The 24,214-nt window shown below is 46.0% G+C and overlaps 3 protein-coding genes across 3 annotated transcripts; 2 read left to right on the forward strand and 1 right to left on the reverse strand.

Moving 5' to 3' along the window:
• Nucleotides 1–923: 923 nt before the first annotated feature.
• ARL6IP5 (ADP ribosylation factor like GTPase 6 interacting protein 5) lies at nucleotides 924–10,737 on the forward strand. Its single transcript, XM_061362071.1, has 3 exons — nucleotides 924–1,204; nucleotides 8,482–8,699; nucleotides 9,004–10,737. Exons 1-3 carry the CDS (start codon nucleotides 1,029–1,031, stop codon nucleotides 9,174–9,176), a joined length of 567 nt encoding a protein of 188 aa, XP_061218055.1. The 5' UTR covers nucleotides 924–1,028; the 3' UTR covers nucleotides 9,177–10,737.
• A 1,880-nt stretch (nucleotides 10,738–12,617) lies between these two features.
• LMOD3 (leiomodin 3) lies at nucleotides 12,618–23,483 on the reverse strand. The gene is made up of 4 exons (XM_061362070.1): nucleotides 21,623–23,483; nucleotides 19,084–19,893; nucleotides 15,929–17,302; nucleotides 12,618–13,144 (listed from the first exon to the last, which is right to left on the reverse strand). The coding sequence occupies exons 2-4, from the start codon at nucleotides 19,375–19,377 to the stop codon at nucleotides 13,118–13,120; spliced, it is 1,695 nt and encodes a 564-aa protein (XP_061218054.1). The 5' UTR covers nucleotides 19,378–19,893; nucleotides 21,623–23,483; the 3' UTR covers nucleotides 12,618–13,117.
• On the forward strand, nucleotides 20,602–21,411 carry LOC133217013 (PHD finger protein 7-like). The gene is made up of 4 exons (XM_061362142.1): nucleotides 20,602–20,652; nucleotides 20,724–20,890; nucleotides 20,992–21,105; nucleotides 21,222–21,411. Exons 1-4 carry the CDS (start codon nucleotides 20,602–20,604, stop codon nucleotides 21,409–21,411), a joined length of 522 nt encoding a protein of 173 aa, XP_061218126.1.
• Nucleotides 23,484–24,214: the final 731 nt, after the last annotated feature.

Consider the following 24,214-nt stretch of genomic DNA (forward strand, 5'->3'; position numbering starts at 1 on the left):
TCCCCGGGCAGAGTCAGATCCATGGGCTGCATCAACCAGAGCCTGCACACAGAAGCCTGTGGTCCCACAGCTAACGCAAGGAGTGGCCTTCAAGCACTGGGTGGGAGGCAGATGGGCCGATGGAGTGTGAAAGCTGGAGGAGCAACTGTTCTACATGGACTGATGGGGTTCAAGCCACTGTGGCTGCTGGCAATGACCCTCCCCTTCAAAGCCAGAAGGTTTAGGGCCCAATCATACCATCACAGCATCACCCTGTGATGGCTTGACATCCCCCCAGTGCTTCCTTAGCTGGGGCAGCCATTCCATGATCCCCTCCTCTATGCTAGGCCCCCAACAGAGGATGTGAACTGGATCTGTCACTGAATGTTAAATGTGTGACATGTTTTTCTGAGGGAACTATGTTGGGATGAGTCCAGAAGAGGTCGTGGAGGTGCTTCGAGGGCTGAAGCACCTCTGCTATGGTGAGAGAGCACAGACTAAGAGAGCTGGGCTTCAGCTGTTCAGCCTGGAGAAGAGAGTGCTCTGGGGAGACCTTAGTGCAGTGCCTAAAGGGGCCGACAGGAAAGCTGGAGAGGGGCTTTTGACATGTAGAGAGGGACAAGTAGAAATAGCTTGAAACTGACAGAGAGGAGATTTAGATTGTACGTTAGAAAAACAAAATCTTCCCTGTGAGGGTGCTGAGGCGCTGGCACAGGGTGCCCAGGGAAGCTGTGGCTGCCCCATCCCTGGCAGTGTTCAAGGGCCGGCTGGACGGGGCTTGAAGCTACCTGCTCTGGTGGAAAGGTGGGTGGAAACTGGATGAGCTTTAAGGTCCCTCCCTAACGCAAACCCTGCCGCGATCCCATGACCGCACAGCGGCCACTGCTGGCAGCAGCTGCCTCTCCTGGGCAGCAGCGCTACACACGCCTCTCGCTTGCTCTGCCGCTCGCTCCTGCGCGGTTTCCGCGGCAGGCGAAGGCAGGGTCGGGGCCGCCCCGGGGCGGTGCCGCTGCGCTCTTAGGCCTGCGCGGCGGGGCGTGCCGGCAGCCATGGAGGTGCAGGTGGCGCCGCTGCGGGCCTGGGACGACTTCTTTCCCGGCTCGGACCGCTTCGCCCGGCCCGACTTCAAGGACATCTCGAAATGGAACAACCGGGTGGTCAGCAACCTGCTCTACTACCAGACCAATTACCTGATGGTGGCCGCCGCTGTCGTCTCCATCGTGGGGTCAGTGCGTGAGCTCGGATCTCCCTCCGGCAGCGGCGGGCGGGGAGGGGCCGGGCCTGGCCGGGCAGGCCCCGTTCCCTGGGGGGACGCCTCATTCCCCGCGCGGGTGGCGCTGCATCTCGGCCCGGTGACATGGAAAAGGGCTGGGCCCTGCGCGCTGCGCTGCGCTGCCGGGTGGGATGCTGGGGTATAGGGAGCTGCCTTTCTCCGCCGCTCCTTAAGCCTCTGATTTACCTTGTGTCGCTTAAAATATTAAGGCCTTGGTTACAGCCTCTCTTGTAGAAATGAGGCGTGTTGGGTTGGGAGGAGGGTATAGGACTTACTTATTGGTGGGTCGGAGGGCCTCCTCTTTTTTTCCCTCTTGTGCGGACTGCTCATCATTCCCTTTGCCCACGGGAACGGGCGCCAGGCACCCCCAGCTTGTCCCTGGCAGAAAGTAGCAATGGGTTTGCGTGCGAATGCTGCTGCTGTCTGCAAAACTGAGCTGCATCTTGCGCAGTGATGTGTGCTTTCTCACTAAATCTGTCCAGTGGGGCTGCTCAAGCTGAGAGCAACATATCCTCAACAAAATTAAGAAGAAAGCCCATGCCACTATGCAAACCTCAGCTACTATATGAATCAAGAAGAAAAAGCAGCATTCTCAGCCTGTTCTTTAATGGATCACAGGCCAAAGCTCCCTGCAACCCAGAGAATCTTCATTAACTTAGATACTGGGTCAGCAGCTTCAGGAGCCCTATCAAGATGCTGACTGCTTAGCAAAAAGAAAAAGAATGGATTTAGAAGAAGAATTTTAAGCCTCTGCAGGATAAGATAAGATGCAGTACAGCCAAAACCACTCTGGCCTAATGGCTGGGCAACTCTCCAATTTAAGCATTTGCATTTGTGCATTGTTTGTTGTTAAAAGTGAAGTATTCCAGTTGCTATATTAAAAGCTTAATCATCAGCTTCTGCTGCATGTCTGGTTTAAGAGCTTTCTCACCAAAGACCCTAAAGCAATACTTGAAGAAAAGTCACATAGGCTTTGACTCAAAGGATGATTATAAGGTTATTTCTCTGTTCTCTTCAGGAAACCTGAGCCTGACAGAACAGGCTAATAAGAATGAGATTTACAGTCTTCCTGCTCTTATAACATCTTGGTCCAAAATACTGTGTTCATCTACAATTGTTTAGCAGCACAGTGCTGCAGCCAGCTCTCAATGAATTGATAATTCACAGTGGGCTTGGAAAGTAGGGGAACAGCTCTTCTCCCCAAGGTGGGGGAAAGAATGTAAACAGTTTTGATATCTCTGCTTGGAAAACAGTGATGGCAGCAGCTTTTATTCACTCTCCTAAATTCCTCCTTATAAACTTCGATCTCTTCAGATCAAGGGTAATATATCTTCAAATTATTTCCCACTGTTTTCCTGGATTGGGAGATGGAGGAGGAAGAGAGACACAGGAGATGAAGAATAATATCAGAACTGCAATTCTAATATCTTAACATTGAGAGGTAACCCTCTGAACTGAAAACTTGCAGATGAGGAAAACCTGCAGTGGGATTTTTGTCTTAGAGCTTTTTTTATGTGATGAATTCAATTCTTATAACACTGAAGTAAAAAAAATGGTGGGAGAAGAACTCTAAAGGAAACAGGATAACAGAAACTATCCTGTTTTAAATTAGATTTTTCACTTGCCTTTGGGAGAATGGTAAAGTTTTCCCGATATATTTAAATTGATGACTAAGTTGCTGTCTTGCACTTCATTCTGCAATAGGCAGGAATCCCTGAGTGATCAATGATGAATCATGGCTTTTTAGGAACTCTGGTGCTGTACATAAGCCTAACAGCAGGATTATTGAAACTGCTGATGGAATGGTCTTCCTGTGATCAGAACTAAACTTACCCTGTGACCAACTGTACCTGGTTTTAAACCATCTAATTATATACACAGACTTGTAACAGAGAGATGGTATTTTCAGCTATTGTAATACTTGGTAGCTGTGGTGGTGTTAGCTGACGTGGAAATCATAGCCTAGAGTGTTCTTAATACTGGAAGTACAGTGTTTATTGCCACAGCTTCAGTTTACTGCCTCTGTTACTACAAAGTTCACCTCTCCAGCTTTTTACTGTCTCTCTACATCGTATGGAATAACCTTACCACGAGTGAGTGGAATTGTAATGGTCTCTGCTGTATCGTTTGCCTGCCTTTCTCCTTCCATCCACCTTCTCTGATAGCTCCTGTTACATGTAAATGATGTTCTGTGCTTTGCAATAATGTAGATTTTACTTTCAGCCTACAGGACTAGGTAAAAAATAAATCAGTGAACAAGAAACTTAGTGCTAACACAGGCTGGTGGTAGCAGCCTTGTCTCTTCCACCCACCCCACCCTCCAAATTCCTTTAGGAATGAATCTTAACTAGCATGTTATTCCCTCTTCCCCTTCCCCAGTTCTTTTGCAACAGACTGCTATCAACCCAAGATTTTTACTAAGTCCAATTGTGCTCTTTCTCCCATCTGCACAGGACCTGGTTTGCCTGTTCTTACCCTGAGCCAGGGCCCTGTCATTGTGTGCTGTACAGATACTAAAATGAGTGCCTCCCACAGCAGTGTGCAGCTCGCCTCGAACAATCACTTTGGTTAATAAGTGGAATTTGTCTGTGCTTTCACCTACTCCAACAAGGCAGCTCTGTCTTGCAGTTCAAACTTAAGTAGTTAAATTGATGGTATTTCTTCTAGGCTTTTGTTGCCATGTAGTTGCTAAAAATTAGTTTCTAAATCTGACAGTATTAAAAGGTGGACTTCAGAGTGCTGCATCTAAGAAACTCTTCATTCTCTTCTGACATGTCTTTGCACAGCCTGAGGTTTGGTGGCTCTTACCTTTGCCACTTCTCTAAAACACCTTCTGTCCATCTTCACAAACCCATAGCAATGAGTGTGTGTCTCTTTATTTTTCCTTCCCAAGACCACTACCTCAGCTGATAATGCTTGTAGCAATTCCCTTGCCAAAACAAAGACACCAGATCAGCAAAATGCTCCGTTTCTAGATGAAAGATTAAGAATGAGTGACCAGAACACATTGCTTTAAAACATACATTGTCTAATGATATTAGTACATGACTTCATGAAGATCTGGGAATTCTGCAGGAAGGAAGCTGGCTCCTCAAAGCAATGCAAGTGAGCAACAGTAAGTACAGAAGCATTGCTGTATCTGTGGATGCTGAGGGCCATCACCTGGGACAATGTGCCATATATAGTTTTAGTGCTACCTCCAGTTACAGTTATATAACTGCAGTGAAGCCAAAGTTTGAAGAGAGAGGAGGCAGAACATTATCTTTAAAGCTATTTAAATGAATACAAATGGGGAAGGAAGCATTTAAGTGCTCCAGCCTGCCCTCTGCTCAAACATGGTGGAGAAAAAGGTCTTCTAAAAGTGAATTTTAATGCTTGTTTGGTATAATGGCCTAACGGAGCTGCTCTGTGTAAAAATATGATGTTATCAATGACTGCAAGTCTTCTGTTTAGGGCTTTTGTTCAGACTTGCGTGGTCACATGCAAGAGAAAGAGATGTGGCAGCAGCTGCTGAATAGTTACCCAGAGACAGTCATCCCAAATGGAGATGATTTAAGTTAGCTTGCTTTTGCTTTTTATGTGGTCTGTCCTATTTCTGGGCTCGTGCTGTAGGAAGCTTCGTGTCTTGCATGAAGGCTGTGTCTTGCCTAGCTCTTTTTCTTCCCCTGTGCTGTAGCCATATATTCCTCTAATAACTTGCCACTTTTTCTGCTCTAAAGCTGTGCACAGGTGTGCAGACCTGAAATTACGTGACAAAAAGAGGCGATGTGACAAGTCGCTGAAAGCAGGGCTTCTATGGGCTTTCCTGCACCTACCAAATTTAACCCATCTGGCGATACAAGTAAGGGCAGAATACAGAAATATGAAGCCAGTAAAAAAAGGTATTTCATCTTAATCTGTTTTACTGGCCAGAGGTATCTGTCAGTACTTCTTCCCACCCAACTGCACCCCCAGGTGCTAGCATCTCTGCCATCTTCTGCTCCTAATTCCCACACACAGTATCCTATGTTCCTACTTGGCGTAGGACAAGGCCTGTGTCCCTGCAGCCAGGCAGGATGTTTCTTTTATTTATCTTCCCCATCTCTTTACTTTGTACCAAAGCAGATGCCAAAGGGAACCTGATCTCTGAAGGGCAGCAGGGGTGCAATTGCAGGTTGCCCTGCAGCATTGCTGGAACTGAACCTAGGTGACAGCTTTTCCTTGTCAGTTTGTCTCAGCTCTACTGGAGGTCACCACATCCTACCAGGGTTCTAACCTGGCTTACACAGAAGCCAGGGAAGGAGATCATCCCACTAAGATGCTCTGGGCTGTTAGCACCCCAAATACTACTTAGTCCTGTCATACTGAGTCCTTTCAGAGTCATAAAAGTAGTGGTTTTCTTCTTCAACCCCAAAAGAGTTTTTCTACCCCTAAGTCATCCGAGCAATGTAAACTCAGGTTACCACACCATTGCCATGCTAATAGTGCCGTGCACTGCATTTTTAGGGTTCTGAGAGGTCTCGAATTCCTCCTAAGGGGAATTATATTTAGAAAGTATCTTGTAACATATGTAATGGCTGGTCACTTACCTTGTCTCTGCAGCTCTGAAAGCCTTCCAGCCTTCTTGCCTGAGCATAAATTTGGCATATTGTATTCTGATCTCTACATAAGTAAGGCTAATAGCAGTTTGGTGGTTCAACTATAAGGTGACTCCCGGGCTGCTGTACAGCTCTTTTTCCCCCAGACACTGGTGTTCTAAAACGTGTTTTTTCCTTGTTTGTCCTTAGCTATTGTGTTATTGAGAGCAGTGTGCCAACAGAGCTGAGCAAAACTGGATAATGGAAGTCTGCCTTCTCAGAAAATGCCATTGCTGGAGAAGTTTCTATATATGAATTTCTATGAGAATCTTAGCGCTGTGAGTTACGCTGTGGGCGAGTCAAGCAGTAAAGGAGCCTGGTGTATGACACCCTATCCAGTACCATAATCAACAGTATTGAAGTCTGTGGACACATGGCTGATAACCTGAATACCAGTTTTTAGTGGCAACTGCTATCCCCATCTGCTTTCATGTGGCTCTGAATAACTTCATTTGATACTTATGTTCACTGTTTCCTTGTACCCGTTGGAATGCAGCCCACTTCAGAAAACATGTAATTCAAATAACTTTCCCCAGCAAAGTGTGAACTTTCGAACGTGTGCTGGGTTTTTGGTTGATTATTGGGTTGTTTTTCTTCATAGCCCAGTCAGTTATACAGAACCTGTGTAATGCCAGTAAGAAGCATAGAACAGATAAGTCTGTGGTTTCTTTCTTATAAATACAGAGGAATTACTCTTCACCACCAGTTTCTGAAGTTGTAATGAGAGTAGGGAAAATAAAGTTTTGATAGTATTTAACAGACACGGGAAAATTGTAGAGGGGAGCTCAGCTTATTCCTTTGTTGCTTCCAGGGTTATCTTTTGCACAGATTTTTGGGAACAAAGAATTGGTTGTGAGTTGCCTGGGCAAGTTTAGCCATTTCTGCTCCAAGACAGCAGTGATGTGGAGGTGAGCTTTGCCTTAAGAATCTCATACGTCCTGTACTGTGTATATAGTCCAGGCGCTAGTGTGGTCCAGTCATGAGTCACCCTCCTTCTGCAGAGGAGCACAGATGAAACCGATTTCCTTCCAGAGCAATGCTGTTCACTTTTTCCAGCCTGGAAAATTTAGATTGACAATTCAGAGCTAAATATAATCTGGCTGGCTACGGGGAGTGACTCAGATGCAACGAGCAAGTCTGCCCTGTCACCACTTCCAAAAAGCCCTGTTGGCTTTTCAGCATGAGTAGCAGAAGCAGGTGGGGAACTAGTCTGAATTTTAATCTCTTTCTATGCAGTTGTCCTGTCTCCTGTTGGCACAACTGACATAAAGAATCAAGAGCCAGTCTGTCTTCTGAAACAGTGCTTTGGGGTTCTTCCTTCTCTAGGAGAATGCTCTCTGGTGCTGCAGGTAGGGTGTTGGCATACCAGTCTAGCAGCAGATTTCTTTTGCTGGTGCCGGATATGAAGCACAGACCACAAACCAGAGCATCCTCCTCCACAGTGGGGTGGAGTGGTGAGTCACTGTGCCTGTTAGCTTTGGAACAGTAAAGTCTACAAGAGGAGATCTTGACTACATCTGGCTTGATCAGGGCAGTGTTATGCTACTGTCATAGTAGCAACTCAGAGCCCTCCGCTGCTGTGTAATTAAATCTGTGCACGTATAAGCAAATAAATCAGAATGCACATGAAATCACATCACTTATTACAGCGTAAGTAAATACAATAGAGCCTGGACTTTATGCGAGTACCGCTAAGCAAAGTCATTGCTGAAAGCTTAACTCTCAACGAGCTCTGAATATTTGGGAAGTGGTTTGAGCAGGTGATGTTCTTGCCCTGGCCCAAAAAAGGGACTTGCTGTTTATAGTCCAGAGCTGATCCACTTGGTGGCTTGGTTTGCTTGGTAACTATAATAGAACACAAACCTCAGCAATGACTCTCTTGCCAGGCCTGGCTCCACTTTTGACCCGTACTCCAGTTCCTTCTGACTCTTAGGCATGCTTGCTTGGGACAGGGCTGCAACTGTTGTGCTGACAGTGGTAAGCTCCTTCTGCAGGTTCGCAAAATCATTTTGTTTGGGTGTAAAGCAAAAAGGCTTATTCAGAAATAAGAAATGGTAGAGTAACTTGTTTCTTTTTTACTCGGTGTTTCCCTACTTTTCCCATTGTGCAAACCCAGATGAGATAATCTGAAAAGCTAGTTCACCTGAAGGTCTGGGCTGAACCTGATTTTGGTCATGTGTAGGAAGAGCAATCCCTTGAGAAGCTGATTGTTGGCTCCATCTGCTTGTGGGATTTGTTGGGTCTGATATCAAACGAATGTATTGATTGCACAGGTAGGAGGGGTCCTGGTGGTGATTGCTGCTATCAGTGAGGTGCTGCAGAAACTCTCATTATCCTCAGCTATGCTGAGGATGAGAACATAAAGACAAAATATTATCTAAACTTCTAAATTCACTGCTAAGGGTTGCTTGATCAGTTGCACTTGTTGCCTTATTTGGCTTCTGCCTAAAAATTTGATGCTGATAAAGGTCTTGACAGCAACAACTGAATTCCTAATGCCCTACCTCCCTAGTAGCAGGTTACTAGTGAACTAGATGTTTGCTTATATGAACACAGGTCATGAAGACTCTGAAATGAGACACTTACTTCTGTTTTCTTATTTCTCCTCTCCAGATTTCTGAGTCCCCTGAATATGCTCATTGGTGGTACTGTGGTGGTGCTGGTGTTCATGGGGTTTGTGTGGGTATCGCACAACAAGGATATCCTCCGCAAGCTGAAGAAGCAGTACCCAACTTCATTTGTAGTGGTCATTATGCTGTCTAGCTACTTCTTGATCTCCTACCTGGGAGATGTCATGGTGTTCATGTTTGGGATCACACTTCCTCTCCTCTGTAAGTGTTCTTTTGCTCTGGGGGCCTAAGGGGATGTGACTTGGGCTTTCTCAGTTAAGTCCGCAGAGTTTAAATTGGCTGTTGCCCTCACTACCTCTATTTATATGACCTCAAAACAAACCTGGGCAGGGAGGGATGCAAAACAGCACAAGCCATCTTTAATGTCATTATTAAGTGGGTACCTGTGATTATTTAAGTGGTCACTGAGGCTTCCTCTTCTTCCAGTGCTGTCATGGTGCTGGCGTGCTGCAAGAACTATGCATTCCTTGAGCATTAATTATTAATAATTGTTTCTGTCATGCAGTGATGTTTGTCCATGCTTCTCTGAGGCTTCGGAACATAAAGAACAAGCTGGAGAACAAGATGGAAGGAATAGGCTTGAAGAAGACCCCAATGGGCATCATACTGGATGCTCTAGAACAGCAAGAGGATAGCATCAACAAACTGGCTGACTACATATCTAAAGCAAAGGAGTAAGCAGCTGCAACGTAGCATTTTTACCTGTTGCAGGAGTGTAGTTGCTATTTACTATTGTTCAAGCTTGCTTTCAGTTTGTGTACAAAACAGGAAATGCACGTGGTACAGATTAATAATTGCAGGATACAGGTATTCCAGTGTCTTCAGGGCTCCTCTAAGAACATAAAAGCAGCAGTCTTTTTGTATTGTATAGCAAAATGTTCTGGTGTTTACACAAATACATACTAACTTAAAAGCATTTGCTTGTCTCTTCTTCTGGAGGGTAGAAGAAGAAGAGACGGAAACCTATGGAATGCAGTCTCTCCAACTGTCCTGTAGCAAATTTGTCTATTAGAAGTACACCCTTTTCACCTCAGATCTACAAGTTGGCAGTTTAGGCAGTTTTTGCTGGGTAGCACCTTCAAGCTGGCAATGCTCAAAAGTGAGCTGGAGTGTCTCAAGTAGGTCTCTTGCATCCTCCATATCCCTCACTTGAGTGGTCTGAATTGAGACCATGTTGCTAGTTGAACTGGTTGTAAAACCATGAAGCACTTGTAACGAGAATGGGTTCCTGCCCTCAGCTCACATTCCTCTGTTAGCAGCTGGGAAACAACCTAAATAGATCTGAGCATAAAGAGGCACTGTGCCTCTGTTGGTTCCAGTAAAACACATCTCTTGTCTCTCTGAAATCTGGATCTATAGAAGCTGCTTCTCTCTGCAGGAGAGCCAAACCACCTAACATACCAGCTAAACTATGGCCAGGCATGGGAGGGGAAAAAAGGCTTCAGATTTGTTGGATGAGCTGGGTTTCTACCCTACTGATGTTTTGAAATACTGCTACTTTAAGACTTACCTTGTTCTGCTTTAGTCTGTATAGGTTATTCTGTAGATGGAGGTTTATGTGTGTTCTCAAGTGTGGGTCTTTTTCTTTCTTCTTAGCCAGAATGCAAAGATACAAGTAAAACATACATCTTACTGACTCTGTACTTCTGACACTCTTCAAAGGAATAAACTGGATTTCAGGTTTACAAGTAAAAGCAATAAATGTCAAGATATGGTTTTTGAAAACCCATTCCAAATTCATGAATATATCTGCCTGCAACAACTACTGAAAATGGTGGGGGGGATTCTTTTATATATTTTAACTTAACTGCCAGCTCTGGAAATTAATCTTGATGACAGGAGCTTACCAACAATGGGGAGGGAAAGTTGTCCAGGTGACACTTCATTTCAAATGATCTTGCATTTCTCTTTTCTATCAATCAGTCATTAATTTAACAAAGAAAACCAGGATCCTTAAAGTTTAAGCTTTTCTGTAACTTTACCATGCTGTTTTCATAGTGAACTGTGTAGAAATCTGAACGTGTCATTCCATTTAAGTGTTAAAGTGATCAGTATTTATTGAACATGTCTGTATATTCCAGCTGAAGAGTCAATGGCCTGTTCCTCACTTGTAGCGCATGGTCTTTGTTATTTGCAAACTGTTTCCACACTTCAAGAACGTAGTAGCCTGACTTCATCATTACTGTAGAATTTTAAAAACTACACAGTTACAAAGAAAAATAAATTCTAATGGTGATTACTGAGTGTGTTTATTTCAGGTTGGGAGAAATGGGTGGAAGCTTGAGCTTGGATCTATTGCCATGATTGGTGGAACTCCACTGAGTGGTTGTGGGAGATGTGTCACCCTGCAGCTTGTGCTTCAAGCCTGTGCTTGTGGTTAAAGCTGCTGGGTTTGAGTGACCTGTATCTATATTAACTTTGTTGAAGCACAAGGCATCTCTGAGTTGCAGGAATGTTGTGGCCTTGCTCTTGCATCCTTATGCAGGCTGCTCAACAGAGGTGGAGTACTTCAGACATTTGTTCTTGCTGTTTCAGTCTCTTACACAACTCTAATAAAGTGGGATTTTATATTGCTTTTAATTACCCGAGAGGGATTTCTGCTTGTAGGATTACTGGGAGCTGTGCCACAAGCAGTACAAGGAGCCCAGTTCTGCTGCAGTCAGACTTAACAGTGTGATCTCTGTATCTGGCTGCCTCCCTCCCCTCCTGTGATCACTCAAGAAGCTTCTCGGTGGGAGAACATGGATCAGACAGAGCAGGGCTTCCTGCCTGTACCCTGGTAATATGTTTCAGCTTCTGCAGCACGGCTGCTCCTGGGTGTAGGAGTCATCTGGACCTGGCAGCTTGAGTTGAAGACTGTGAAGCACTGTTATCCCTAGTACTTCCCTGTCCCAGCTGCTGGAGTCTCAGCCTGCCCTTGAAGCCTGTATGGAGAGCTGCACGCTCAAAGTGCTTTCTGGCAGAGCTGCTTTTTGCACTTGTCATTTGCTGCTGTGCTCCAAGATTGTACGTACCAAGTTCCTTCCCTTTCCTACTTTTATGCTTTACAACAAGAGAGGGCGGGATGAAATGGGCCCAGTGAAAATGTTACTTCTTTTTTTACATCTCTGCCATGCAGAAATAGCTCTCCCCTTCCCCTTATGTGATATTTTAAAACCACCAGCTATGTCTTAGGCAATACATTACCCAGGTTTCCCAAGTCTGAGGCATTACAGTTGCAGACAGAAAGAGCTCAGAAGGAGCTTTACAAACTGGGAAGAGGGAGAGTTGCAAGACAGCAGGTGATAGATGCAGAAAGGACAAGGATAAATGAAAACTTGAACTACCTTGGATTCAAAGAGATCCTGGATATTGCTGGTATGACAGGATTAGTGCAATAAATTGGGAAGTGGAAGCAGGGTGGGACTGGGATTGCTAAGAGTTACAGGCAGGAGCCGGGAGAAACTTTCCTGAAGGAAATCCGGCAAAGTGTGCCTTTTAACAAGTGTTTCAGCCACAGGAATGCAGGGGAGCTGCATGTTAGCAAAGGGAAAGGCTTTGTTCTTTCCCTGTGCCTTTTAGCTTCAGAAAAACAAAAACTCCCAAAGCATCTGGTCTCTTGTGGATGTGTGACTTGACTTACCTGTAGCTGCTTTACAAACAAGGCTTGTAGCAAAAAAAGCGATTAAAAAAGGGGAGAAAAAACAAATCACAAAAACATTAAGGAAGAAACCAAGTTGTGTACACGAAGGTTTAACCCCAACTCATCCAGCCCTGCTAGGAGTGTGACATGCTATTCACACTCTGTACTAAGAGGAATGAGGAGTTTGTTGCATCCCTGGCAAAGAGAGGTGGGGCTCATCCTCATGCCACAAGAGCAGTGTGGAGAGAGACCTGAAGTGGGATTTCAGTGTGCTCCAAGGCAGCTGTAGTTAGGGAATACATCACAGCCAAAGGTGAATCGTGGGGAGTGAAGATTACAGCTCTCAAAGCAGAGCACAGCATCACCTTCTACATGCTGATCAGGTACAATGCCAACTAGACTATGTTCTGAAATAGAGGTAGCTTGAGGAGTTTGATGTACCAGAGCAGTTGTTCTGTTCTGTGAGTGCCTTGTTAGCCATGGAAGTGCCGCACACATCTTACAGAGAGCTTTATTTCAATCCTGTTTCCTTAACTAAAAAATGGAGCTGTATACATGGAAACCAAATAACATTTCTCATGGACAAGAGGATAATAAAGGAGCATGTGTGTGAAAAGAAAGATAAGATGAAGCACACAGCATTTCCTGCAGAATCTGGCAGCAGAAGGACAATGTGGAAGCAAAACAGTTTGCTGACAATCTAGAAAGACAAGGTTACTGATGCCTCTGAGAAAATACTCCCACAACAAACTGGAGCCTCATATCCACTTGGGAGACAGATGGCACTGGGACTGTTTGATACCTGATGGAAATGCTTAGCACTGACTTTTCCCATGCCAGCCATTTTCACCACACTTAGAAAGTTACGTATCACAAGCTTTGTTCCCAAAGTTGTATATACCACCTGGGTTCTGCAGAAAACATCTGCTGAAAGACTTGTAAGCAAAACTTGAATAGTCTTTATTCCAGTTTGTTTTCTTCGGGGCAGTCTGGTCTCTCACTCCAGCTGCTTTGGCAGAGGCACCTGGACAATGACAGTAAAAATTAGGAGGAGGAAATTTATCAGTCTTACTTCCCAAGCCAGATTAGTTTAATAGAAACCTCCAGAAACTGTAAAAAGATCAAAATAGAACAGCTGGGAGATCCAAGGAGCTCTGGTTGGGAATTCCTGTTTGTAATTCCCCACTTGCTATTCGCAGTGCTTAATGCCTGGTAAATCAATTTGCAAGTGATGTATCCCACCACAGAGCAACCAAACACCCAGCTCTGCTCAACCACTAAAATCCCTTTTTAGAGATGAAGACAAGGATATTAAGACAAATAAGGAGTTACCAAGATCATGCAGGCAGGTGAGAATAACACCCTAATGCCCCAAATCCAAGCCATGTGGCACAATAACAGGGGACCAGAAAGAAAACAACCCCCACAAATGACCAAACAAAACCCAACCCCAAACGTGTCCATCACTTTATATTTCCATTTGCCCTGATAGCAGTTGTTCCCTGGCCCTTCTGGGATTCAGCATCAGTTGATCCCTCTGTCCCAAACCCCACAGCCCTCATTCATAAAAACCTCCCGAGGATTCTGGGGGCATAGCTGGGGTTCATTATTGCTCCCTTGTACATTTCAGCATGAGGGTCTCTTAATCATTGCTGTGTAAAGTGAGGGCTGTGCCCAGCAGAGCATCAGCACCATTATCTTCCATCTTCCTGAGGAAGGAACAGCAGCAGACCTTGTGGCCATGAAGAACCAGCCTCCCATCACACACCAATAAATCATAGAATGGTTTGGGTTGGAAAAGACCTTAAGATCATCCAGTTCCAATCCCGTGCCATGGTCAGGGATGCCTCACACTAGACCATGTTGCCCAAAGGCTCTGTTCAGCCTGGCCTTGAACACTGCCAGGGATGGAGCATTTAGCACTTCTTTGGGCAAGCTGTTCCAGTGCCTCACCACCCTCACAGTAAAGAACTTCTTTATCTAACCTCAATTTCCCCTTTTTAAGTTTAAACCCATCACCCCTTGTCCTATTGCTACAGTCCCTGATGAAACCACGACCTTTGCAAGAGCAGGTCTCGTTGGCTTAGACATGGGACTGAAATGCAAAATCTAGATTGGCCTAGAAAGCCCAGAAGTGCCCTGAGGAGAGGCCCTGGCTGCAGGGCTGGCCAGCGAAACTACAACCCCAAAACTTGGCTTGGCAGCAGAATGGTCACATTAAACCTGGACCAGCATCAGAGGTCACTGCAGGACCTGCCCCTGCCGAAATTTCAGGATAATCTACTCTCTCTGGAATGACTGAGGGGATAATTGTTTCTGTGTAGGTATGGATGAAAGCAGAATGTGGCCCACTGTATTAAAATGTTCATATTAAACAGAATATGAATTACAATGTACTACTGACCACTTTTAGTTGAAAAGGATTTTCTGTCCTCTTCCTCTAGCCTTAGCAATACAAAGAGATGCATCAACATCACTAGCTACAAATACATCACTTGGCTTTCAGCATTACTTGAATAAAGGTACAAGGCAAGGAAGTACAACATTTAAGAAAAGCAAAAGGTTAAATCTGGTGGCCAGCATTTGGAGAAGTGGCCCATGAATTTGGTACTCAAGCAGGAGCATCACCAAGGGGCAGTTATCACAGTTAGGGACTTGGATTCTCAAACCCATGAGCTCACATTTGTTCTTGAGTTATGACTACTGAGTGCTTTGAGTAGCAAAGATTTACCTGAAACACAAAAACCCCTATGGTACTTTCTTCTTACAACCTTGCTGCATCTTCAGTGCTAATGGATCTAACTTCTTATTAGCAATAGAATTGTGCAGTTGATTTAAATAGAGAGTCACTAAAATAACACACTCCTTCCTACCGGGTGAGGCAGGTGGGAGCAAGTCCACAAGCTGTGTGGCTAGGCCAGATTTCAGATCCTTTCCAAATACAATTGGTACCTTTTGCCTGAAATGTTTTGAGGCAGCTGTAAAAATGTGTTACATATTCAGGCAGCAGAGAAAAAGCATCTTTAACTTATGTTGTTGTTAAAACTCAAAAAGGCTCAAACATGAGGAAAATAATGTTGCAGCAAGGGTTTGTGCATTATCACTGTTATAGAAAGTAGCTCTAGAGAACAAAAATAACTTTAAAAATATGTATTAAATCCCTCCTCACATAAAAGGCTTTAATTTCATTTAAACCAAATCAAATAAAGGCAGTCACAGACCACAACTATACCACAGACCCTTCCCGCAGCCTTGGCCTGGTTTGTGGCAGCACTGAAGGAGCGTGATCCCTGGTAAATTACATTGCTGCCAGTGTTTCTGTTCACCCTTCATTAAATGGGACAAATGATGGTGCTACTCAAAAGAGAAACTTGGGGTTTACGGGGGACTGAGGATAGACTAATGGGAAAAATAATACAGAATGCTCTCCTGAAACAAACATCTTACAATAGCATTTGCCTGTCATAACTAACTGGCTATCACTAGTATGCTAACAGTGAGTTTCTGTGGTTCTATTTACCTCCTGAGTGAATCTCCTTTCTTTTACCTTCATGGATGCAGACAGGGATGTGCAAGGCTGGAGCCTTAGCTCTTGCTGTCATTACTCTGTGCAAGCCATACCTTTGTGCTACCAAAGGGAAACAACTCCCTGCACCCAGGACTGGCAGCCTGATGCAGAAGGATGATGACACACAGTGCACAGGGTAAGCGTGCACACCCCACTGAACAGCCAACGTGTCAAACAGCAGCTCTGGAGCGCTCTGGGTGATCGCAACTCCCTCCATCACCACCATCATCAAGCACTCACCGGTTTAAGATAAGCGACGTTGCTCTGACGAATGTCGTTTAGTAGCTGATCTCTTGGGGTTATTTCAACCAGGGGAGGTGGCCTTCTCCTGGGGACTGGTTTAAGTGTCTTGATGACGTCTTTGAGGTTGGTTTTCTCGGTGGGTTCCACATAGTCCGGCACAGCAGGTTTGCGCTGAATCTTCTTCAGCTTGACCACTCTGAATTCAACGGGCTTCTCCCTGCATGGCTGCTCTGGGGCTGGCTGCCTTGTGCTCTCCTGCCTTTTGTTCAGAGACATAGCCATGGGGTCGGCTGGTTTCGGGGCTTGTGGGGGTTCTTGCATCCTCAGCTGGGGCAGCGGTCCCCCCAGCATCTCCCACATCCCCGGAGGCAACCCAAGTCCATTTTCCAGCATCGCTATCAACTCTCTCTGCTCTTTCATTTGCTGCTGCCTTTGCTCTTCTTGCCTCTTTTGCCTCTGCTTGTCCAGGTTTCTGCTGAGCAGGTTGGTCACCACCATCCTGGGCCCTGGCAGCTCAAAGTGATACCCCATTTTGAGGAGGGTGGTGTTGGCTTTCAGCAGCCTGGCGATCTCCATTTCTGCCTGGTGGCCCAGCATGCTCCTCTGGTTGTGAAAGCGGAGTTCCGTCAGCGTCTCGTTGTACTGCAGGCACCTCATGATGGCAACGATCCCTTTGCCAGAGATGAAGTTGGAATCGATGTTCAGCGTGGTGATGCTCCTGTTCTCCCGCAGCATGTTCGCCAGTGCAAAAGCCACATTGTCATCGGCCCCCACGTTGGCCAAGCTGAATGTTTTTATGTTCTTATTCTTTTTCATGGCATTGACAAAGTCTATCAGCATTTCTTTGGGGATGTTTTCTATGTTGTTCAGGTTGAGCTCTTTCATGTCTGGGTTGTTTTTTCGGACTTTCTCCAGACTATCTTCTAAATTGGTTTGGTTTCCTGAAGGCCTGGCACTTATCTTCATGAAGCTGGTATCCAGCGCTAATTTTTGGGGGATGTTTAATTTTGATATCTTCTTTTCACTTGGCTTTTCTGTGGCTTCTGCTGATTCTGTACCTGGTTTATTACTTATCTGATTACTGTGACTGTTCTCACTGGTGTGAGTCTCCTTTGTTTCCACTTCGGTCTTACCTTCCTCTTCATCCTCTTCCTCCTCCTCCTCTTCATCATCATCTTCCTCTTCTTCATCCTCACCTTCCTCCTCCTCCTTCTCTCTCTCCACATCACTCCCATCCCTCTTTGTCTCCCCAGATTGTGTTCCTGAGTTGGACAAGTGCTCGTTTTTGTAATGTCTCTCTTGTCCCTCTGCTCCTGGCACCCTCCTGCTGCCGCCTCCGTCCTCTCCTTCCACCTCTTCTGCAGCGCCTCTCTAGGGAGACAAAACCTCACAGCTTAAATAGTCAAACACAGCTTTGTTACGTTACCTTTCTGCTCAAACAAACATGTAGCCACTGGAGTTAGATGCCTCTATTCCCATACGTTACAGAATAATCCTTAAAAGTGCCGTTGCCTGTAAGTCAGAGCTGTCTGGCTTGCTTGGGAACACAAGAATGACTGCTGTTAAAGTGGCTGCAAACCAGTTTCTCATCTTTGCCTATAAAATTAAATCCTGATAATTAAATCCTATATGCATTTAATGCTATATTAAGGTGGTCCTTGAGCCCTTCTGGGGGTTAGGAGTCTTTCATCTAAAGTAACTTTCTGGATTTTGTGTAATTTTTATGGTTGCCTTGATAAGTGAGAAAGTTTATTTTGAATGCCACAAACCGCTGGAAATCAGTGTTAACCACTGACTGTTTGCCCAGCCCCAGGAGGAGCCAGAAGGGTACATTGTAAATGACAGTGGAGTCACCCAGCACATGAGACAACAAAGCCGCCTGCTGTAGTACCTGCCTGAGCATCACAACTAAGGAAGCATGTCACTGCAGATAGAGCAAAATATTAGCTCAGAGATAGGAAACTGGACTCTGCACAGAGCTGATGCAAGGCAATGGGGCTTACAGCATCAAAATAACATCAATTGCAAACATCTCCACAGACCCTCCTGGCTGAGATTTCTTTATAAGCATCTTTTTGCATGTGGTTCCTCTACCACTGAGAAATGCCAATAAAGCACTGATACAGATCAAGATATTTCTATACGAGATTTGCACTACTTCAGGCAGGGCAGTGTCACAGCTTGCGCTTCACCAAGTCAGACAAAGCAGTCACAAGTCATTCCTGCGCTCAGGGCTGCGGGTCCTGCTTGCTGTAGCAGTGGATGGGTTTAGTATGGGGATTGCTTGACCAGTTGCAGCTCTACACTCAAATTCCAGATTTAACCCCAAAAGTGTTAGAAAAGTATTGTCTCTTTGAGGGTAACTGAGTTTTACCCTCATTGAGGGTAAAAAAAGCGTTGCAGGAGGGTAAAACCATCAGATTTCCCACTTTGCCCAAAGACAGCCCATGAAACCTGCCCTGGGAAGTCCGTGATGTGCTGTTGTGCAATAGCAAAACTACTAGTGTTTAAAAACAAACTAAATATTAAGATCAGTTACCTCAGATTCACTTGGGTTTAGGGATGGATACGTTTCATCTGGCCAAGCTTCCATCCTATAAACCTATTTTTAAGTGAGGCCCTCATTCTGAAAAACATCTAAGTGTGACCTTAGAACTTTATTTCAAAGTCATAGGGATAGTAGAATAAGTCTAAGTACTGTGTTGAAAAGGGTTGGAGTGGCTCATGGAGTTAAAATACACGGTTCTGGAGTTTTGTCCACTATGACATTAAATTCTGTTAATTAACTAATTGATACATATAATTAATGTAGTCTTCTATGGAACAGCAGTATGGTGCTGCTCTGTACACACAGTTACATCCTCCAAACTTGCTTTTATGACAATTTCACAGTGGTTTGTTTTACTGCAACAGAATTAGGATTTCCTTATACTAAAAAGCTTAAGTAAGTATTCATGAAAAGCAATTAAAAAATTACTAATCCTGATGTCAGCCCAAGCTGGATGCTGACATCACTGAGGCTTTTAGGATTAATTTCAATTTGTACCGTACTTTATATAAGGGATGGAAGCAGAGGCAGGTTAAGGTATTAAAACTATAAACCAGATCCCACAGCAGATGCATAATAAGTATTAGTGATTTTTGTTTGTTACCTCGGAGGGCAAGAGGGTGACGAGAACTCTCTCATCCTCAAGCATGCGTCTGGATGCCTTCTGCCAGTACAGGTAATCAACCAGGGACCTGTGGTCAAAGCTTCCCGTTGGCGGTTTCTCCGTCTGATCCCTCTGTATCATCCCAGTTGGGACTTTGGGGTCTGGGGCCATAACTTCCATCTCACACTGCAGCTCCTTTAGCTCCTCGGGTGATAGGTTTGCCAGGATTTCATCTTCATCAATGTCCTCAGTGCACACTTGTTCATCATCAGAGTTTTGCCTGAGTGCAGACATGTTCCTTCTCTCCTTCCTCTGTTACTTGTCAAACCTGAAGAGAAAGACCAATTTTAAAGGAATATTTTATTTCCCCACCTCACTAGCAGTAGTTCATTTGGTTAAATCAACAACTTCATGCTTTGGTCATGAGCTGTGGCAGCTCTCAGTCTCTGTGTGGGAGACAGACCGTGCAGCTAAGTCTATATTAAGCTGCACTTGGCTGGATGAAAGGAATTTATGGCGATGCTCCATTTTCAGCAACCTGTCAGCTGTGCAAACCCTTCTGACATTTCAGTGCAGCTGGTGAGTCCCCCATCGAGTAAGGCAGGGGATGGCCATTTTCTAGAGGATTCCTGGAGCACTAAGCCTTAGAGTGCCTCATCCGCACTTGGACTGCTAAGGGAGGGTGGAATGACATTAATGGTACCTGGGAGGTGTGCAGCTGAAATCCTGAACCGTGGGAAGAATCAGCACAAGGTCTTTGTGTCCATAATGCCTTGGATATCTTAAAAAGGAATGCAGGCTCTTCACTACCTTTAGCAAGGTCTAAACCCCATGCACCAGGGAAAAGAGGCTGGTGGAAATGGCTTGGGTGGTGGTCAAAAGCCAGCCAGATAGGAGGGAGCAGTATCTGCTCCCAAGAAACAAGTGACAGGATCAGAGGAAATGCCTTCAAGTGGGAGGTTTAGATGGAGATGAGGAACAATTCCTTCCCCAGAGGGTGCTCAGGCATTGGAACAGGCTGCCCAGGGCAGTGCTGGAGTCATCGTCCCTGCAAGTGTTCACACCCCATGTAGGCGAGGCCCTCAGTGCCATGGGTTAGTGGTGGCCTTGGCAGTGCTGGGGAACGGTTGGACTGGATGAGGTTGAAGGTCTTTCCCAACCTGGTTGATTCCATGGTTCTATGGTTCTATGTGGCACTGACACCATTCACCTCCTGTCATCCCCAGAGGTGCTGCATATGCCGCCAGCCGGGCGCCTCGGTCACCTGCAGAGCCCGGCGCTGTCCCCGCACCTTCCACTACCCCTGCGGCAGCGAGCGGGGCTGCATCTCCCAGTTCTTTGGGGAGTTCAAGTGAGTGTCACCGCCCTGGGGTACCAGAGCCAGGGCCGGGATGGACGAGAGCTGGGGCTGAAGCATCACCTCCGTCCGCAGGTCCTTCTGCTGGAAGCACCGGCTGGTGCAGCAGGACCAGACCCTGTGCCTCATCTGCCAGGAGGCAGTGGCGGGGCAGCCGCGCTATGACACCCTGGTCTGTCCCACCTGCACCAGCACCTGGTTACACCGCTACTGTATTCAGGCAGGCAGCAGCAGCACCTGCGGTCCCCGACGTCATCAACCCTGTGGTCACCCCATCACCAAGTTCCTGGGGAGGGTGAATGGGACCCCAGCACCGCTGGTGCTGATTCTGTGTCTACCCCAGGGCCAGGCGCTGCGCTCTGCCCTGCACTACTTCTGCTGCCCTCTCTACAATGACAAGGTCACCTTCCAGAAAGAGATGTTCCGCCTGGGCATCAAAATCCCGGACAGGTCAGTGCCCTCCCCCTGCCTCCTTCCCCTCTGCGGTGCACCGGCCGATCCCCTCCTGCCTCCCCACATCCCCAGGCCTGAGCGCTCCTCTGGTCCCACAGGGATGATGCCTGGGAGGAGGATGGAGCCTTTGCCAGCCATTATCAGCGGCACAGCTCCTGCGACACCAGCCAGTGCCTGTGCCCCGTGGGACGGGAGGAGGCAGAGGAGAATGGGTGAGTGCTGGTGGTCCCTGAGGTCGCCCCCTTCGAGTGGCGATGGAGATACCAGGCTGGCAACCCACATCCATCTCAGGGGCCTTTGGTTGCAATGGGTCCCATCGGCCCCCCAGGCCCTGGCAACTGCTGCTCTGCCACTCCTGTGGTTCCCAAGGGACCCACCAGCGCTGCTCCAACCTGGGAGAGGAGGTGGATTCCTGGCAATGTTGTGACTGCAGTGACACGGGCACTGGTGAGGGCTGCAAGCTGGGGGGCGGGACACAAGATCCCAAGAGCCATGTGGCCACCACTGCTACTTGCTAGATTTAGATTGGATATAAGGAAGAAGTTCTTTACTGTCAGGGTGGTGAGGCACTGGAATGGGTTGCCCAGCTACGTTGTGAATGCTCCATCCCTGGTGGTGTTGAAGGCCAGGTTGGACAAAGCCTTGGGTGAGATGGTTTAGTGTGAGGTGTCCCTGCCCATGGCAGGGGGATTGGAACTGGATGGCCTTAAGGTCCTTTCCAACCCTAACTATTCTATGATTCTAATGTTGCAGGCGGTTTTGGTGTGATGCAGCCAACATCAGGCCCTGGTTAAGGTAAAATCCTCCAAGGTGGAAAAAGGGTGAACAGTCAGTAAAACACACACCTTGTGCTTGGGACAGGAGTCCATGTGGGGATGGGAACTGGCCCTTTGAACCAACCTGAGTGGTCCCCCAGGCAGCATTTCCCCATGGAATTTCCCACAGCACATCCATGGTCTGCTCCCGTACACTATGCCCAGAGGCAATGCCAGTACCCTGTTTCTTGAGTGGTCTGCCTCTGTCATGGATGTTATTTTCAGTCAAGAGATCTTGGCTGACAGCTCAGCTCAGGTTCATCCTTTTCCCACTTTTTACCACTGTGTTACAGAATAAGCAACTACAAAGATTTAGAACTGATGCAACCATAGATTACCTGAAGGCCATTTCTTCATTAAGTATCCGTTCCACCTAAGAAGTACCTCCTTCTTTGTTCAGAATATTTCATTGGCTTCTAAATCTGTGTATCAATGCAGAAAGCCAAATCTCCGCTGTGCTCATGGCTGCTTTGTAAAAGCAGAGTATCAGGACAGGTAGTTTTTCCACCACAGTGCAGTATCAGTACACCACAGCTTGGGCTGCTCATTGCACCAGGAAGACTTCCTCTTACCATTTCAAGTATTCTTGCAGTGGGTATCAAATCAAATGCATCTTTCACAGGAAAAAAACAAACAAAGAGGAGAGGCTGTGAAACCAAGCCCCATCAATTTTTAAGCCATATTTCTCATTACAGCTTCAACCATGCTCCGCTGGAGTCTGCCAGCAGCAAGATAGTCTCTGCATGAGGATGGTTTCTCTATGCTGTGTTTTGTAACAAGAAACATGGTGATCAAAGCCCTGTTCAGCTCTATTAAGAAGCCATTATCCAAAGGTCCTCATTTAATTAATGCTGTCAAAACAGCAGGGAAGAGAGCAAGACTTTAAGAAGGAAATATGTGGTGAAGGAAAATATAACAAAAACCCAAGCCAATAATGTACTGGCTTCATTTGCCCCTTTGGTATTTCAAGGGACATCCTTATTTTATATTAAGCAGTAGCAAGCACAACAGCAGGCCCACACATCAATCTATCTGGTCTAGCAGATTTAAACCCCAGTGATTGGAGTCCATGATAGAGTCCATAAATGGTTTCCTGGTGTTATCAAATAAATCAGTGCTCTTCAGTAGCTGCTATGTTACTCTCCCAAGTGATGCTGTTTGGACCACAGAAGCTGGCTATTCAGTGGTTACTTATAACTTGCTAATTTCTTGACTGTAAATAAATCCCCTGGCCACCTTCTTGTGTTTCCATGATCCTCAGCCAGGCCATCTTGGGCCTTGGTCTTGTCAGATGTGCTAAGTTAAGTAGGGCTAAGCCCATGAAAGTTCACTTGGGAAGGAAAACACAGATACTGAGAACACCATCAGGTATTCGAAAAGCAGGTTTTCTTCTAACTAGAAATATATCACTTGTCAATACCGTGATGAGGAAATACTACACTGCTGGAGCAATGCCTACTCCGTCAGATGCAAAGCTGAAGGACTGCCTGGTGGCACCTCTCCTGGTGAGAAAGGTGCTAATCCCACAGATTTCCAAGGTGGGTATCACATTCTGCCTACTTTAGGTTTCTCCTCCATAAATTACCTCAGGTTCAGGATTCACTTCCTTTTCTAACATGTTGCGTTGTGTTTTGGCACACTGGAAACGGCACATTACAGCAACAAACAACACCATCAGGCTTGGGACACACGGCTGAATGTAAAAGTCTTCTCCAAGGCAAAACTCCCATCTTCTTCCCAGTAACTTTTGCGGGTATTCCCCTTGGAGCTTTCCAAAACAATCGCTCATTCCTCAGCCTTCACACTAGGACAGGAAATCCACTTCCATCAGTAGCACTTGCTATTTTCACACCAATTAGACACTTGCTCAGGAATATCCGAACTAATAAGCTACTGCATGAGGTGCTCTGTTACCAAACAGCAGAGAGCTGTGCCAGCAGCCACGCTCAAACCATAAGCAGAAGACGAGGTACCTGAACAGCAATCACAAAGAGATTCCTATGGGTAGCAGCTGAAAAAAACATGCTAAATGGGTACCTAACAAGTGGTAAATGAAAGCACTTTAGGAGCAAACTGATAGAGGCAAAGGTCTGCCCTTGGGAATGAACAATTCATACTCGTGGCTCACTGTTCCTAAAGCAGGTACAGATGAACTCTAGCATGAAACCCAGCAGGCTTTCATACAGGATTGTCTCACCTCATTGATTTCTCTCATTTATGCATTTTCTTCAAAACTTCACCTGTTTCTCTCAAAAGCAAAAGGGTTGTCAACTCGAGAGAGGCAGACTCCAGTGTCACCAGTTGACACGAAGCAGGACACCAAGCCATGCTTTAAGTGCCTAAACCATGTTGTATTTTTAAGGTAATACATGGGACACATGTTGATGCCAAATGCTTGGGAACAATTTCTATAATGTCGGCTTTATTTTTTTTCTGCTTATAAAACCCATATGTTTATTCCCCTCTATTACCAATCCATAGCATTTCCAAGTGCCAAGGCCTTAAC

The sequence above is a fragment of the Neopsephotus bourkii genome, unplaced genomic scaffold (assembly GCF_033783945.1).
Source record: "Neopsephotus bourkii isolate Nb327-2 ecotype Australia unplaced genomic scaffold, CSIRO-AGI_Nbou_v1 NB_1080, whole genome shotgun sequence".
Lineage (NCBI taxonomy): Eukaryota > Metazoa > Chordata > Aves > Psittaciformes > Psittacidae > Neopsephotus > Neopsephotus bourkii.

What these genes read in the sequence shown, in the direction of transcription:
- LOC133217013 (XM_061362142.1), top strand. Translation starts at nt 20,602, where the DNA reads ATGACACCCTGGTCTGTCCCACCTGCACCAGCACCTGGTTACACCGCT. An exon ending in CACCTGGTTACACCGCTACT is followed by an intron (nt 20,653 to 20,723) that starts GTATTCAGGCAG and finishes CCCATCACCAAG; the next exon opens with TTCCTGGGGAGGGTGAATGG. An exon ending in GGCATCAAAATCCCGGACAG is followed by an intron (nt 20,891 to 20,991) that starts GTCAGTGCCCTC and finishes CTGGTCCCACAG; the next exon opens with GGATGATGCCTGGGAGGAGG.
- LMOD3 (XM_061362070.1), bottom strand. Translation starts at nt 19,377, where the DNA reads ATGTCTGCACTCAGGCAAAACTCTGATGATGAACAAGTGTGCACTGAG. An exon ending in TCACCCTCTTGCCCTCCGAG is followed by an intron (nt 17,303 to 19,083) that starts GTAACAAACAAA and finishes TTGTCTCCCTAG; the next exon opens with AGAGGCGCTGCAGAAGAGGT. An exon ending in ACGTCGCTTATCTTAAACCG is followed by an intron (nt 13,145 to 15,928) that starts GTGAGTGCTTGA and finishes GTCATTGTCCAG; the next exon opens with GTGCCTCTGCCAAAGCAGCT.
- ARL6IP5 (XM_061362071.1), top strand. Translation starts at nt 1,029, where the DNA reads ATGGAGGTGCAGGTGGCGCCGCTGCGGGCCTGGGACGACTTCTTTCCC. An exon ending in GCTGTCGTCTCCATCGTGGG is followed by an intron (nt 1,205 to 8,481) that starts GTCAGTGCGTGA and finishes TCTCCTCTCCAG; the next exon opens with ATTTCTGAGTCCCCTGAATA. An exon ending in GATCACACTTCCTCTCCTCT is followed by an intron (nt 8,700 to 9,003) that starts GTAAGTGTTCTT and finishes TCTGTCATGCAG; the next exon opens with TGATGTTTGTCCATGCTTCT.